This window comes from Aplysia californica, unplaced genomic scaffold (genome assembly GCF_000002075.1).
Source record: "Aplysia californica isolate F4 #8 unplaced genomic scaffold, AplCal3.0 scaffold00086, whole genome shotgun sequence".
In the NCBI taxonomy this organism is placed as follows: domain Eukaryota; kingdom Metazoa; phylum Mollusca; class Gastropoda; order Aplysiida; family Aplysiidae; genus Aplysia; species Aplysia californica.
Window position 1 is genome coordinate 813,312 of NW_004797356.1, and position 17,236 is coordinate 830,547.

The 17,236-nt window shown below is 39.2% G+C and overlaps 1 protein-coding gene across 1 annotated transcript in view; it reads right to left on the reverse strand.

Annotated features, from left to right (window-relative positions):
• Positions 1–1,911: 1,911 nt before the first annotated feature.
• LOC101849192 overlaps positions 1,912–17,236 on the reverse strand; it is a 22,189-nt gene continuing 6,864 nt past the window's right edge. Inside the window, exons 2-6 of the mRNA XM_005094632.3 lie at positions 16,282–16,328; positions 13,069–13,268; positions 10,514–10,650; positions 9,022–9,151; positions 1,912–3,626 (exon numbers count right to left, since the gene is read on the reverse strand). Of these exons, the coding sequence (XP_005094689.1) occupies positions 3,401–3,626; positions 9,022–9,151; positions 10,514–10,650; positions 13,069–13,268; positions 16,282–16,328 (740 nt within the window). The 3' untranslated portion in view covers positions 1,912–3,400. The remainder of the gene's footprint in view (positions 3,627–9,021; positions 9,152–10,513; positions 10,651–13,068; positions 13,269–16,281; positions 16,329–17,236) is intronic.

The following is a 17,236-nucleotide window of genomic DNA, read 5'->3' on the forward strand; positions in this document are numbered from 1 at the left end:
CTTTATTCTTTATTTTCTGATTCCACAATATTCTTTGAGTTCATTTTTGGTGTAATATTTCATTTGTAATGTTGTAATCTTTTTAAAAAATCTTGTTGATTGACAGTTCATACTTCACATATCTGTATACTGTGGTGGAGAATATGTCACTTCTCAGATAATTTTTGTATCTTTACAAAGCTACTTAAACTTTACTAAAATATAAATAATAAACCTCTCCGTGGCACTACTACCTACTGTATTCTTATTGTTGTCTTATGCTTATAATCAGATACCAAAATATTGGTAACACTGACAAATGACTAATGATTTGTGTGAAATTGAATACACTTTCCTACCTTGGTGTAAAAGTTATGACAAAATCTGTATCTGGTTCTATCAAAATGACCAAATTTAAGGGATAACATAGGTTGAGGCCTGGACTTGCACATAAAACTCTTGAAGAGAATTTCTTTTGTATTTGGCCTGATGTAAAAGTGGATTTTCTGCAATTTTTTATGTTTTTAAAAAAAATCTCTTAAATTATGAAAATTCATTTTCTGACTGCTACAGGAATTGTGAAGAATTAAGCAATAGCTTCGATATTATCCTTAATGGAAAAGGCTCTTGGGAAATCACTGAAATTATTATAGTCAATGTCCAAATATAAAAGTTTGAGCATTTTGATAAATTTAGAGTCCAGACTGAATGAATAACAACCTATTCTATATCATGTATACTATAAAACATGGACCATGTTATAACTCCATAGAGCAAGATTATAATAATTTTACTCTTTGTCTTGCATACTGCTCCGTTCCATGATATATATTTTACACGTAGGGGCAAAGCATTATGTACGTATACGCATTTTTCGTCGTAGGTATTTCTTGTTTCTATGGCCTGTAGTTTGAAAAAAAGATCTTAGCTAGATTTTGTAATAAGGAAATCAAATGAAAGTATAAAATGAAGAGTTTGGATCTACGATACTATAAAAAAAAGAGAAGGCAGTATGGTGCCTTCTATCATCTAGTGAAAGAACTAAAACTGCATGTAAATAAGTATCATGAATGTTTTAGAATGTACCCAGCAAAAATCGATATGCTAATGTACTAGGATTCGTGGGCCCCGTGCGCTATTCGCAAGGAATCGTCTCATCATACAAACACAGGGTTTCCCTAAACAGCTCAATCATACTACTCATAGGTATCGGTTGAAAACTTCATTTTGACAACAACTGCTAGCTAGCTCTACTGTACAAGATACAATGTATAATAACACACTACATGCTACTTGGTTTCTTGGATATTGCCAAGTCATGTGCCAATGAAATGGGTAATGAATCACTGCTGACACACAGTGGGAGGGGTGGGTGAGAGCACTCACGCCAAACTACACACATTTTCTCGCCTAAATTCGCATCGCGATTCGTATTTTAAAAAACAATGCATATATTACATATCACATGGAACCGGTTACAGGAAATAGTGAGAGTGACGTATTCTCGTACACATTTTACCAGTACCGTACAATACATACATAATACGGATGTAAAATGTGTACCATGGAACAAGACCTTTAAATCATCTTCTGATATTCCTGAAGGCTGCTGCAATGTATTATTTTCAAAGTTACGCATTTTGCTTTCTATTCTACCTACCCATAATAAAACAAAGAGTGATCTTAGCATGTTGTGTTGGAGTCTGTTTGTTTCCATCAACTAGATTTCCCTCTTCTCACTCAGGCTGTTATGATATATATCTGATGTATAATTTATACCCCCCCCCTCACACACAAACACACATTCACACACATTCGTCTGCTTGACCCTCTGGGTTTAAGGCAGCAAAGCCCTGGAAAGAACGCCAACGACAGAGGGCAGTTTAGTAGTGGTAGCAAGTGATGAAAATCGAGAAAAAGAAGAGATACCACGTGTAAAAAATAGGGGTGGGCCTTTGTTTTATTTAGTGTTTAAGGCCAGTGGCCCACATCACATATAAAGCATACACATTTTACAAAAGAGACTTCCTTAAAACTGCATTTTAAATTATAAATACACGCATATCAATAACATTGATTTAAAAACGTTTTGTGCTACATCTATAGGTTTTTACATAGATCAGATCTATGCCTGTATGTGTGTTAAAAATTGTAGAGTTAGGAGGGAGTGAGATTAATTTCCTTTGATATGCACGGCTTGAACAATAAAGTGAAACTCTTGTTCTTCAATTTCATGAGAATTGCACTTCCCATGTAACAATATGAATGAATTTATTAATTAAAGATTATTACTCAATAGCCGGCTGTGAATTTTTAACAAAGCTTTGACTCTTTCGGTTCCGATACCGTGGGAAGTTGAACAAATACAATGTACTCTGCTGCTTCTTGAAAGGAAATTGTAAGAGAATAGATTAGAATTAAGGCGGATTTCTTCCTCTATCTTATGCACAAAAGTTGATTTAAAATGAAAGCATTTCCAGACGAATTAGTTTCATGAGAAAAAGATAGTAACCACTCACTTGAAAACTGATTATAATTACCGTGATGCAATATACATGTGCATCTGCAAGGTATGTCTGTTGAAACAAGAGCTAACAGACAATGAATGAATGAACACTAAAACACACATAAATAAATATATTTTATAATTATTACTGTCTAAATAAGATTGATTGAATATTGTAACGACCACATAATGAGCTGGGTTGAATGTAATTTTTGAAAACTGTGCTTGGGTGTAGAATCGGAATTTATCTTTTATTGACTTGTATCTTGAGTAGGATATGTGGGGGTTTTTTTTGGTTTTTTTAATTTTTTTTTTTTTTTTACATATTATGTATGTATAGAATCAGATTTGTGTAGGCCTATGCGTGTGTGTGTGTGTGTGGGGGTGGGTGTCTGTCTGCCTGTATGTGTGTGTGCGCGTGTGTGTGTTTGTGTACTCGGCCAGGCCCTGTAAACACCTGATGCATGTTTATGACATAATACGTTTCTGTGGGTTGTACAGCGAGAGCATCACTAGTGCCAGTCTGTGAGAGAGTGAATTACGTGACTGTAGGCCTAAGTATGATCAGTACTTGCACAAGGCGTATGTGTTACCATAGACATTTAAGCGTACTTGTTTGGGACTGACACATCTGGTTGTTAGTGTTAATATAGCTCACATTATGACAAACTTTGTCGATCGTAAAATAACTTGAGCCCATTTAAAAAGAAAAGTTTTACCTTTGTATAAAAAATGTCTAGAAGCTAGAAAGACGCACCGGTGTTTGAAAAAAGACTACATGACATTTGGCCGATATGTTTTGCATCCATCTTTGTTCATGTTTAGACTCGGATGCAGTTTGCTCTCGTTACCAGCCTTCAGAATTTCAATGCATGTACCACTAGCCTATGTCAGCTATTATTTCTGTAGTCAGTACTAAGAGACATAGTAAGCCACCAGGTTTAAAGCAGCGAGCAAAGCCATATTCACAAAGCAAGAAGGCGTGGCTAGTCCATGAGGATCACACGCTACGGGATCAGGAATTTGAGGAATGCATTCTGCTGGCCAACGTTGTGTAAATCTATCAGTGAAGTATCTAACTGTGCCACAGCCGCAAGGTCTTAAGAGCTGCTGTCTACACGTCAGCTGTAATTGCCTAGACCTGTAAATGTAAAATCAACAGAAAATCAGATAACGTAAAAAGACAAAGAATAAATACATGTTTATTAAATTGTTTTGTTTTTTCTCCTCTAATAATATCAAATGAGGAACAGTAGTGCTTGACGAAGCCCACGTACCGTGGGACGCTCGCTGTTAAAAACAATCAGGAAACGACAAGTGCAGTTTTTGGGACACCTAAAGAGACATAAAGTATAAAGGTCTTGAACATCTATCTGCTCTCAGTGGCAAAATTGAAGGCAAACGAGGCAGGGGTAAGCCCAGAGCAACCTGCTTAGGGAACCTAAACAATTGCGTAACGGGGAAAGATCAGGGAAACTTAAATTCTTTTAGAGCATCCGAGCGGAGGAATGAATGGAGAACCATGATCGCTGATGTCTGCCGCAGATCTGGCACTGGATAATGATGAAAAGGCACCGACACACACTCTGACCACGTCGTCTTATCTCTTTATCAAACCTACACGTTGGCAATTAATGATTTGCCTTTAACTATTAATTTACAGTTTAATTAACTATCCACACGTGAATCCACAGGACCAAGACCGGCGCATAATATGGTGTATTGGTAAGGCGCTTCGCCGTCGCACGCAGAAAACTCGGAGTTCCATTCTCGTGCACGGAGAATTTTTGTCGAGAATCCCGGTCTTTCTGCTGTGACGTAACCTTGATCAGGTCAAAGCCCATCTCCAAAACATATTATTATATTGGAGTGAATATATATATATATCTGGGACGTACTAAGATTTAGTATTGGGTCCTCATACCCAACCCAGCGCCTCCCCAGGCCCCAGGTAGTGGACAGGGGAAATGCCTGCAGATATGGAGGTTAGCTGCCAAGCAGTAGCGAGCCAAATGAGAATTGGTCGTGGAGAGTAGAGGAGAACCCTGGTGGCACAGGTGCTTCAATAAATACCTCACACACTCGAAGAAGGGACCATCTTGGCGACGGGAGGCGCCATAAATTCTACCAAGCCCCCACTGCCTTGTGGGTTGTCAGTGGGTGACAAAGGCTAGCAGAGAAAACTGTACACCAACCGGCAGTAGGCAACGGGAAACCACTGCTGTAATATCCCAAGAATAATCATGGAAAAGAAAAAGAAAATTCATTTCTTAGATAACAGTGTTAAGGGGTTCATGTTCCAGCTCTGAACTCCCCGCTCGGTAGGGACCGCCACGGGTAGCAGCTGGTGGCGCTTGATCGTCATCCAGCTACTCGCTGCAAAACTAGAATTAAACAACTTAATTAACATCGCCACGTGGAATGTGAGAACAATGCACTAGAAAGGCAAATTAGATCATAGAGCAGGAGATGGATAGGATGAAGCTAAATAATGTTAGGCCTTTCATAAGTTAGATGGGGGAAAGGGGGGGGGGGGGGACAGGCTTGATTAAAAGAAGATCCAAAATAAATGTACACTCAGGAGGAAAAACCAATGACAGAGGAGTCGGAATTTTATTTGACGAAGCAACAGCAAAGAGCATCAAAGGTTTTTGTGGAGTGTCAGATAGAGTCATCGTGGCTAAATTAGAAGGAAAACCTTTTAACAAAGGTGTTATCCAAATATGCACCAACATCAGAGCATGTCAACGAGGAAATTGAGACATTTTATGAAGACCTTGATATGGCAATGAAACAGTTGAAATCACAAGATGTAAAGGTAGTCATGGGGGACTTAATGCTAAAGAAGGAAGTACACGTATAGAAGATACAGTTGAGCCATTGGGACTGGGTAAAGAGAATGAAGGCGGGGAGCGACTGATGATAGAATGGTGCAGAAAAAATAATTTTATGAGCTCAAACACCAGGTATGAAAATCACCCAAGAAGACGATACACTTAAGGAAGAGACCTGGCGATAGAAATAGAAATCAAATAGACTTCATACTTATTCAGAAACGTTTTAGACATGAATTTAAATCGTCTAAACCACTGCTATGAGTAGACTGTGATAGTGATCATGTACCAGTCACGTGTAAAATGCAGATAAGACTGAAGAAACTTAAAAAGTCAAAGTACCTACTAAAATTTGAAATAGATCTTTTAAAGACAAAACAAGAACTAAAAGAATGTTTCTCAGTATATGTTAGCAATACATTTCAAGCTCGGAAAACATAACTAAATCTGAAGAAATATGGAGGAAAACGAGGATGGCTGCGGAGGCCACTGCCATTGAATGGCATTGGACTCCTTAGAAAATTCTCCTAACAAATCTTTCCTTATCCTTTTTGACTCTCTGTCTTGCATCACCTCACTTACAAACAACACACTCTTACACCCAAAAATAGTTGGGCTACAACAACAAAAATACACGCCTTGACTGAAACCGGGAAAAGTATCGTGTTCGCATGGATACCTAGCCATGTATGCATCCGAGGAGATGGGCAGGTAGATGACCTGGCGAAGAAATCCTTATCCCTTTTGTTGGGAACCACGACGAACACTCTCCCACAGACTGACTTTAAAAATAAAGTAAAAAAGTACACTTCCAGTCTGTGGGAGAGCCATTGGAAAAAAACACAACAAATAACAAACTTCACAACATTAAACCCAAACTGAGACCGTGAAATCCTTCGGGCTTCTCCAGAAAAGACGAAGTCATTTTTACTAGATCACGCTTCGGACACACGGCCCTAACACACAAATACCTCCTTCAGGGAGATAAGAGGCCATTCTGTGTCGGATGCGAAACAGATTTTACCATTAAACACATTTTAACCGAATGTCTAGACTTTGGAGAGACCCGAAGGAATTACTTTAAATGCAAAAATTGCCACATATTTTTTCCGTCGCTGTTCTCAACAGAATTTTAGATTTTATGAAGGCCATTAGCCTTTATGGGAAATAATAAAGTGAAATTAAATTATTTTAGAAATGTATGTTATTTAGGAAAGTTGTTTTAGATTGAAAATATATTTACACCAAATTTTAAATATTCTAACATTCTAAAATCTTACTATTGACCCGAGCCCAGCCGTACAGTGAACTGTTGCGAATATAACTAACTTGTGTTTTGCGCGCTCAATGTGACCTTATGCTGTCGCGGGCGCCGTAAAACCCCATGCTAACCAACTAACAAAAAGACTCAATAATGGAAGCTATGGAAGAAAATATCCCCCCGAAAGCTAAAAGAGCAAATAAAAAAAGGATAACCAAGGACATATTAAAACTAAAATTAATGGAAGAGAGAAGACAGGCAAAATTAATGGGGGAAAGTACATCACAGGGAAATAAAGAAAAAACGCAACGAAGCAAAAGAAACATGGATAAATGATCAGTGTCGAGAAATAGAGAAGAACCAAAACAAAGACAGCAAATACATGCATTCCAAAATCAAAGAAGTAAGTGGGATAGCAGAACTTTTCAAAGATAATGGAGGAGAATAACCGGTAGTAAAGAATGAAATAAACGGACCACCAGTACTGAAAGCAGAAGTACAAACCGTCATTAGGAAAATGAAACAAGGAAAAGCCACAGGGCCAGATAATATTGAAGTTGAAGTGATAGCCGCACTTGAAGAACTAGGAACTGGAATAACAACAAAGCTCTTAAAAGAATGGCGAAAATATTAGTAACATCAGATATGCCAATGACACAGTTTTATAGCAGACTCAGAAAAGGGCATTCACTCTGTTCTAGATACTGTTGCATCAGAAAGTGAACGAAGATGATTATTGTTGAATGTAAAGAAAACAGAATGCAACGATCAATAAAGTCCAACAGTTTAATAATCTAGGATATATAATAACATCTGATGCCAAATGTTCCACAAAAATAAAACGGATAATTGCAATCGGTAAGGCTAGTTTCAATAAAATGAGCGCAATTCTGAAAAATAGAAACATCTCAATGACTACCAAAATGAAAGTTCTGAAATACTATTTACGGTCAACCCTTCTATATGGCTGTGAATGCTGGACTATCACTAAAGACAGTGAAAATTAAATAGAAGCAACATAATTTTTGTATATTTTTAGGTGACTGTTGAGAACATCGTGGAAGTAAAAGAAATCAAATGAGGAGGTGCTTGATGAAGCCTACGTTTGACACTCACTGTTAAAAACAATCAGGAAACGACAAAAACAGTTTTTGGGACACCGCTGAATCGACATAAAGGTTTTGAACATCTAGCTCTCACTTCCAAAATTGAAGACAAACGAGACAAGGGTAGGCCCAGGGCAACCTAGTTAGGGAACCTAAACAATTTGCTAACGGGGAAAGATCAGGGAAACGTAGCTTTTTGAAAGAGCATCCGAGCAAAGGAATGGATGGTGAACCATGATCACCGATGTCTGTCTCAGATCTAAATTTAGCACTGGGTGAATGAAAGAAGATATATATATATATATATATATATATATATATATATATATATATATATATATAATATTTGTGTGTATGAGTGCGCATGCGCGCTTGAGTGTGTGTGTGTGTGTGTGTGTGTGTGTGTGTGTGTGTGTGTGTGTGTGTGTGTGTGTGTGTGTGTATGTGTGTGTGTGTAAAACATTACTGTGCTCAGTCAAGCTTACTAAAAGTTGTTTTTAATGACCTCACATTCAGTCGTTTGGAAAACCTTAAAACTTTGAGTCAAACTTGCGCCAGAAAAAACTGCGGGCCGTATTAAAATGTCAATTACGGGTCCTTGTGGTCTAGTGGTTACGGTATTCGCCTCTCATTCAATAGATCCCGGGTTCGAATTCGGTCGACAGCGACGGAATTTTTTTTCCTCTATATGCTGAATGCAAGTACATAGTCAGACATGCAGGGTAGTCTGGGTCGTTTTTCCAAAGCCTGCGACGACTTTCGCCTCACCTTCTTTCCTGTTGTCTAAAATGAATGTTCTGTCGTCTACTTTCGTCTCCATTTTCTTCACCTCATTTGCCCCCTCCTCTATGCTCCTGACTCTTTCTACAGCCTTTCTACTGCTACTCCGTGGCTCTTTCTTACTGCTGTCTTTCAGCCACACCCCTAATCTTGTAGTAGGTAAGATCCAACACCTAGCCTTTTCGGATAAGGGCGAAAAATCTCGGAGGTCCCGTGTCCAAGTTGCGTACGTTAAAGATTCCTTGGTGGTCCACAACGATAAGAGTAGGCCTCTGCCGCAACACGGGCAAAATTCAGAATTTCCCACCAACTGAAAATGTTTGATGTGTCCCGCTCGCTCATACGACCTTATGAGTTGCGAAAGCCGTAAAACACTTACCAAAAAGAAAGTGTCAGCATTGACAAAGTGAAGAGCGTTTTGTTTCCACGAGCAAGTTTTCATTTTGAAGAATCATGCATTGTGGATAAGCAAAGGAGAATCAAAGGATTTTAGTCTAATAAACTCAACTATTCTTTCATCTCCTCATGAGGCAATGAAGAACACGATATACTCACGCGCAAGTCACATTATGCTCGGCAAAGACATCAGCGCTGCCGCTCTGAAGAGTGCTGTTTTTCTTTATGTCTGTCTCGCATTTCAACGTAAGTTCCCATTTGCTTTCTAGACAGTTGACGTCAAACGATCCTAGGGAATTGCAGAAGAGGGGAAGGGGGGGGGGGGGTGATGCCACTGTCTCATTTAAAAAATGATGTTATGCTATTACTTATTATATTATGCGTGTCACTACTCGTTGGAATGAAGCGCTCATCAATATTTGTGCATGTGGAGTTATTGGTATCATCTTAAAGCTTGTTCATTTGCCCTTCTTTAGATGGAAAAATACCCACCTGTCTTCACTAGAAGTCGAGACATTTGCAATTGAAGAAGGTGGGGGTCGCCTGACGTCAAAGGTAAAACAAGCGAGAAAATCGCCGCCAAAGTTTGGTAACTTTTAACGCTGCAATGTCCTTGGAAACTGCAAATTTACCTTTGTCGTGCTTTTGATCAACCTTTTTTTTTGGGGGGGGTAAAATCGGTATGCATTTTTAAACGGCAACCAAAAGTGTTGAGCCCCCCAAAAAATAAAAATAAAACCCCCTAAAAACGTTACCCCACAAACGGAAAAAATATCGTTTTCTTCAATGTTGTTAATTTGAAGATCACCTGATTCCACCACGAGGAGTGGATAGCCTTGGACTACCTTAAATTATTGTTCCTAAATTATAAAAAACAATTGTAATTATATTATGACAGTGTTCATATTTCGGTCCTACTGACGTGGAATATGAAACGCTTAATGTAAGTAACATGTTTTAAATCACAAACTGCCCCAGTGACCCACCCGATCAAACGATTAAACTCCAAAAATTGTATATTTTCACTAGAGTTTCCAAGTAATGGCGTATGTCAAGTTGGTAACGGAAAGGAACATTCTTAAACACAGTAAACAGATAGAGACCTCTCTCTTCACTGTTGTTCAGAAGTAAGGTTCAATATTCTGCACTAGAGTGGTGAAAACATGTCTAATCGATTATACAAAAATTGAGTGATATCATGACTACTTCATTTTCTTTAAAAAGTGCTATACCACATTTCTCCAATTCGTTATAAAGTCGCATATTATATATAAGCCTATATAAAGTACCGTGTACTATCACCCTCCTACTCACTACCAAGAATACGCATAAGTATAAGACAAAAATAATGATGCGTTTCTGAAGGTAAAGCGTTTACCAAAAAATGAAAGGATCTCCCTAGTCCTTTCAAAATCTAGTTCCTCTCCTCGACTCAGGTTAGGAAAAAAAGACCCAATACTTTTTCCTCTCATCTTCACAGCAGAAATCATTGCACCCACTAAAGCATTAGAAACCCCCCCCTTTTCGTCCCGCCCCCGAAAACAACAAAAGAAAAAAAAGTGGTGCAAACGAAGGTAACTAACTTTAATTGTGTTGAAAGACTGTACTAATCTGCAACCTACCAATAGCTCCGGAAGAGTGAAAGACTCACCTTTATACATACACATTTGTTTCAAACTTTCTTCGAATGCAGTCTTCCAATCTGTCATGTTGACTGCTTGTATTTGTTGACACGTTGTCCCTAGCTGAATAGTACATTCATAAGCTTTTATTAAGTTGTCTTGCTTACTGAGAAAAAAAGATAAAAAAAGTATACGTAGAGATGAATTAAACAGACAACAAACAAAAAAACAACAACAAACAAACAAAAACTTAACAATATAGAGTATTCAGAATTCTCGATTAAGAACGGTGAACTTAGACCCCCAAGGCAAAATTAAAAAAACAAATCAATAAATAAAAATAAATAAATAATTAAATAAATAACTAAATGAATGAATAAATAAATAAATAAATAAACAAATAAATAAATAACTAAATAACTAAATAAATAGAGAAATGAATAAAAAATAGTATTGTAATACAGCGTTAGAGTACATGTGTGTGTGTGTGTGTGTGTGTGTGTGTGTGTGTGTGTGTGTGTGTGTGTGTGTGTGTGTGTGTGTGTGTGTGTATGTATGTATGTATGTATGTATGTATGTATGTATGTATGTATGTATGTATGTATGTATGTATGTATGTATGTATGCCTGCGTGCGTGTGTGCATTGTGTATGTATTTATGTGCGTGTATCTGTGTGTATATGTATGTATGTGTGTATGTATTTATGTGCGTGTATCTGTGTGTATATGTATGTATGTATGTATGTATGTATGTATGTATGTATGTATGTATGTATGTATGTGTGTATGTATGTATGTATGTATGTATGTATGTATGTATGTATGTATGTATGTATGTATGTATGTATGTATGTATGTATGTATGTATGTATGTATGTATGTATGTATGTATACCATGTATGTAAGTATGTATGTATGTATGTATCTGCGTGTGTGCGTGCGTGCGTACGTGCGCGTGTGCGCGTGTGCGCGTGTGCGCGTCTTTGCAGACGACTATGTGCTGAATGCAAGTACATAGTTAGACATGCAGGGTAGTCTGGACCGTTTTTCCAAAGCCTGCGACGAATTTCGCCTCACTATCTTCACAAAGAAGACCGAAGTACTGTGCCAGCTAACCCCATCAACTCCTTACATAGAGCCTCAATTATTTACCATCAACAGCCAGGGACTGGCATTGACAGTTAAGTTTGTTTACCTGGGCAGCACCCTTTCTCGCTCGGTCAATATCGACGAAGAAGTGGCCTACACAGCTGCCAGATCTAGTTCATCCTTCGGCAGACTAAAAGACAAGGTCTGGGAGCGAAGAGGACTGAGCACCAGCACCAAGCTCAAAGAGTATAAAACGGTAGTTCTACTATCCCTGCTCAAAGCCTGCGAAACGTGGACTGTCTACAGCTGGCATGCCAAGCAGCTCAATGCCTTCAACAGGAGATGCCTCAGGACCCTGCTCCGTATCAAGTGGCAAGACAATCCCGGACACTGAGGTGCTACAGCGGGCCAAGATGGAGAGCATAATATTTTACGCTATCTTACTGTGCTCTCAGCCCCGGTAGGCCGGCCACGTTCACCGCATGGACGACTCTCGCCTTCTAAAGAGTTTATTCTATGGTGAGCTGACTCTAGGCAAACGTTCTCTCGGGTGCCAGAGAAAACGCTTCAATGAAGCTCTGAAAGCACCCCTGAAGAGATGTGACATTCCACCTACCATCTGGGAAAAAGCTGTTCGCGATCTCACATTGGGCGCTCCTCTGTAAAGATCTGGAGTCACCAAGTTCGAAGAAAGAAGCATCAGAGAAAAAAATGGAGACAGCAGTTGAGAAAGACCGAGAGAGCCCTACCTTCCAGTCTAGTTCAGCACCAAACATCCCCTGCCCCCACTGCAAGAGGAGACAAGAAGAAGAAGAAGAAGAAGAAGAAGAAGAAGAAGAAGAAGAAGAAGAAGAAGAAGAAGAAGAAGAAGAAGAAGAAGAAGAAGAAGAAGAAGAAGAAGAAGAAGAAGAAGAAGAAGAAGAAGAAGAAGAAGAAGAGAGAGAGAGAGTGAGAGAGAGAGAGAGAGAAAGGAGAGAGAGAGAGCGAGTGAGAGAGAGAGAGAGAGAGAGAGAGAGAGAGAGAGAGAGAGAGAGAGAGAGAGAGAGAGAGAGAGAGAGAGAGAGAGAGAGAGAGAGAGAGTGAGAAACGGGGAAGGAAGGTAGATAGATAGTTCAACAGAGCGCTGAGCTTCTACACAGAAGAGTGGCCCATCAGAGTTGATGGGTGTTAGTAGAGATCAAACGGACCTTAAAAAAGCAGCTAGTTTTTCAGATAGCTAACAGCTACATACAGAGTATGAAATGCCAGGGGAGTAGGAACTGTCTTTGTCTACTTCTACTCGAATTATTTCCCTTTCAGCCTGGTCTTAAATAAACAAACAACAACAACGATTACTAACAACAGCAACAGCAAGAAACAGCAACAACAAAAAAACAACAAGACAAACAAGTTTCGTGCAAAATAATCCTAAAGAGACTCTGCCAAGGCATCAAACACAAAGGACACAATTTGAACAAGAACTAACTTTCCATTAATTTACTTCTCTAAGACATACTGGCAATATTTTAGTGCTGTTGCTAGCTGGGAAAACATGTGTTCAGTGATGTGAACAGACGCATATGATTCCTCTGGTGTAGATATTCCATCTGACTCTTCGGATGATTCATATGTAGGCGGGGTACAAGCTTCTTTTGCCAGATAAGACAAATCATCTGGTGGCTCGAGTCCATTTGATGAGTAGCACTGGGCAATTGCCTGTTGAAGAAAAGATACAATCAGCCCAACTTAACAAAACGATTACATTATATATATAATATATTTATATATAATAATAATAACGATAATAATAATAATGATAGATAGCTAGATAGCTAGATAGATAGCTAGATAGCTAGATAGATAGATAGATAGATAGATAGATAGATAGATAGATAGATAGATAGATAGGTAGATAGATAGATAGATAGATAGATGGACGGACAGACGGACGGACAGACAGATGGATGGATGGATGGACGGGTGGATGGATGGATGGAGACTTCAACATAAGTTAAGGACCACTTGCTAACACTCTTGCAACACAAATAGGTGAAGAGCAAAACATTTGAAATGTTAAAGATAGTTAATAGAATAATTTCTTAACAAAATCAATTAATCAATTAATTTCAGAATGATGACGTCACGAACTTAAGTAATATATCGCTCGGAACAACAGTACCCCTCAAAAGAAAAACCCAGGAATTATTGTCTATGACAGTCCGTTAAAAAAACGGGAGTGCCCATTACGCTGAGCAATGCAATTAAGGCGGCGTCGCCTCAAGATGTTGATGTTGGTGGCAATGACAGCCTGAAGAAGGTTTTGCCCACTCCTGCTGCAGGATCTGTAGCAGCTCTTGTCTTGGCTGTTGGCTGGTCTTGGCATTCTTGAGATCCCTACTTGCTTGATGAACGTGTTTACTGCTCTGCAACAATGTGGGTGGCGTTGTCGTCCTTGAGTCTGGAGTATTGCATGTTGGCGAATGTGCAGGAGACCAACTGTGACGAGTGGTTGCAGAATCTCTTGCAGGTGCCGTCAGCCATTCAGAATACCATCAATATTATGGTAAAGGGGGGTTTTCTTGTGTGTGCTAATCCCACCCCATACCACTATGGAGCCACTATCAAAGAAAGTCACTTCCTGCATATTAATGTGCATCAACTGTTCTCGTGGACGCCGCCACACACGCACGCGTCCATCTTTTGGGTTGACCATCGATCGTGACTCATCTGTGAACAATACATGGCCCCATTAGGCTCTTGTCCATGGGCCCCTGTTCATGGGCCCCGCACCAAACAAGACGGCTTGCCTGGTGTCCAGCGGCCAGCCTTGGTTTCTTGGCTGGACGCATGGTACGGATGTTGGCAGCACGCACACAACTCCGAATGATCTGGAACTGATCCAGTGGCTTGATGGCGCTGCCTCAGGCGGACAATGACAGAGTGTGACTCTGCAAGCCTTCTGGCAACTTCCCGGGCTCCAACTCCATCCTGCAGCCATGCCATAGACCTGGCAAGATCAAAGTCTCTCAGCTTTCCTCTCGGTGGCATGTTGATACGATGCTGGATTTTGCGCAAACGGCGCCCTATATTGCCACCAAAGGTGAACACAGTTCGAGATCATACGTCCGTTTATCACATGCACCAAATATTTTAATTAAGGGATTCCATGGTGTCGCACACAAATCGATAAAAACAGCAAATTTTGCAAAAATTCCCCGAGGGTTTCCGTGCTGCTTGTGGTGGTTTTTTCCCCTTTAGGAAGCTTTGCAGTACGCATTTTAACCCATAAACACTTTAAGAGCAAAAAATTTTGAAACGTGCCTTGCTGTCTATTTTTCGGATAAAAAAAAAATCAGGGCTGTCTGTCAAGATGGTCCTTAATTTCTGTTAAGTCTGTAAATACTGTGTTACAAAAGTTTTGTCACACCCATCTTCAAAGTACAATAACTAATTTACTATTCAACATAGTCAAGCGAAATTTGCATGATCGCCTTGAAGCACAAAGTGGCAATCCCGAAAAATGCTGTTTTGAGAAGATCGAAGGTAAAGGTTTTGCCCCTTGTGCAGTTTCATTAAAGGACAAGGAGAGTTTTCTCTATAGCCAAACAAAATATACACACCAATGAAACCAAACTTCCCTTATTGGTAGGGAAATGTCCTCTTTTGGTATAGGTCAAGGTTTCTGGAAAATCCCCAAGATCTGGGTTAGCCCGCTTGTCCTTAAAAGCGACCATATGCGATCTTCATTCATTTTCTGCCAACATGACATGGAAAGAAATGACCATTGTCTTTCCTTATTCCCATGAGATAATTTTATTCACACTGACCCTTGCAAAATCCAAAAAAAATGTGCGCAGTATTTTGTGTGGCCTCTTCCAGCTTGATTTACTGCTACAAAACGTCTGTTCATTGACTGAATATGTGTCTTTATGGTAACTTGAGAAAGCCCCAGCGATTCCTTGTGAAGTGCAGCCTTCAGTTCCAGACGAATTTGCACAGGGTGTGGCCAGTTTCTAATCCTCCAGTCAAGGCATCTTGCAGTTGTTCTGTTGGGTTAAGGCCTGTTTATCTTGCAGGCAAGTCCAGAACCTTGATTTGGTGGGTTTAGAAGGAGCTTTCACGTGAGGTCAGGAGTTGTCTTGTTGGCACATTCTATCATCCGTGCCATGTAAGGAAGGACTAGAGAACGAAGAATTTCGCCACAATACCGTCTTCCTTTAGTAGGCCTACTTTAAAATCTATAATTCATCTTTTCATGTTTAAAAAAAAATATTATACATACTTCACTGTCTTTTTAGCCATTGTTCATCATTCATAATCGGAGTGATCTCAATGTTTGGTCACGGAAAACCCTACACTCTTTACAATCCACCGGACGTTTTTGATTATCAGGATCCCTGGTAATTGTAGACCTAGGCTATACTGAACCAAAGAGGTCAATCCATAGAGGAGCAGAGCAAGGATTGTATCTTATTTCTGTATCTCTTAAACTTTTACATAGAAATATATGGATGGCTGGAAGGCGTCACTGGTAAAGCCCTTCTTCATTACTTTCCCACTCTTGTTTCTGTCTATGTGTCTTTACTTTTTCCCCCTGCACTAAATTACCATTATTGTGTCGGTGCGCGATGTGCCTCTCTTGTTTTTTCTTTTAAAAAACCCAAATATTCTGAGAAATATCTTGCAGACAGAGAAGGAAACCAATACAGAAATGAAAAACCCCACTCACCTCTTCACAGTTCTGGCATGGATCCGCAACAGACGCCTTACAGGTTCCTGTAGTCATTGCATGTCGAATCCGGGAGCAGGTCAAGGTACATGACAATTAATAGATTAATAATAATAATAATAATAATAATAATAATAATAATAATGATAATAATAATAACAATAATAATAATAATAATAATAATAATAATAAATTACAATTTTATTTGTCCTAGAAAGGCACTTTGTTTTACAATGGCAAACATACATATATAAATACATAATTATACATACGTACATACATACTTACATGCATAAATACATATATAAATACACACTATTACACAAATACAGAACAGTTTACAAACAATGCCACTGTCGGTCGCCACTGTGTAGCGCCCTGTATTTTGAGCTAGGGTTGTCTTGTCTTGCTCAAGGACACCCAGTGACCACCCATCTGGTCCCCGTGTCACCGACATTTGCTTGACATTGCTTGAGTCAAAACTCACTACTCACTCAGCCGCTGGAGCCCCCAGTTATAGAAACAACTCGTCATGGCGCCAAACGAATGGCCTAAGTCAGACTTACATCATTTGTAAATTGATACAGAATTTAATTCTGTACTGACTCCAGCAGGTTCCTTTTTTTCAAATTTAAGAATTCGTAAAAGTGCTTAAGTCTTAATTAGATCTATTGTAGAAATGAGGATGTTAATTGAAGTTTTCTCAAAAGGGAAAAAAAGGGACTAAGGCCATTTGTTAAGCACCATGACGAAATACTCATATTATTACAGAATGAATGGGAGGGCCAGATATCTGAGGGAATGGAGAACGAAGGCCAGATTATCCTTTCGTTAAATATAATAGACTAAATGCGTATAAAGTATAGACAACTTCAGTGCAGCAATGAATCGTGCAGAATACCTATTGGGAATTCGCTACCAATACAAATACAGAAATATATACATATATATTATA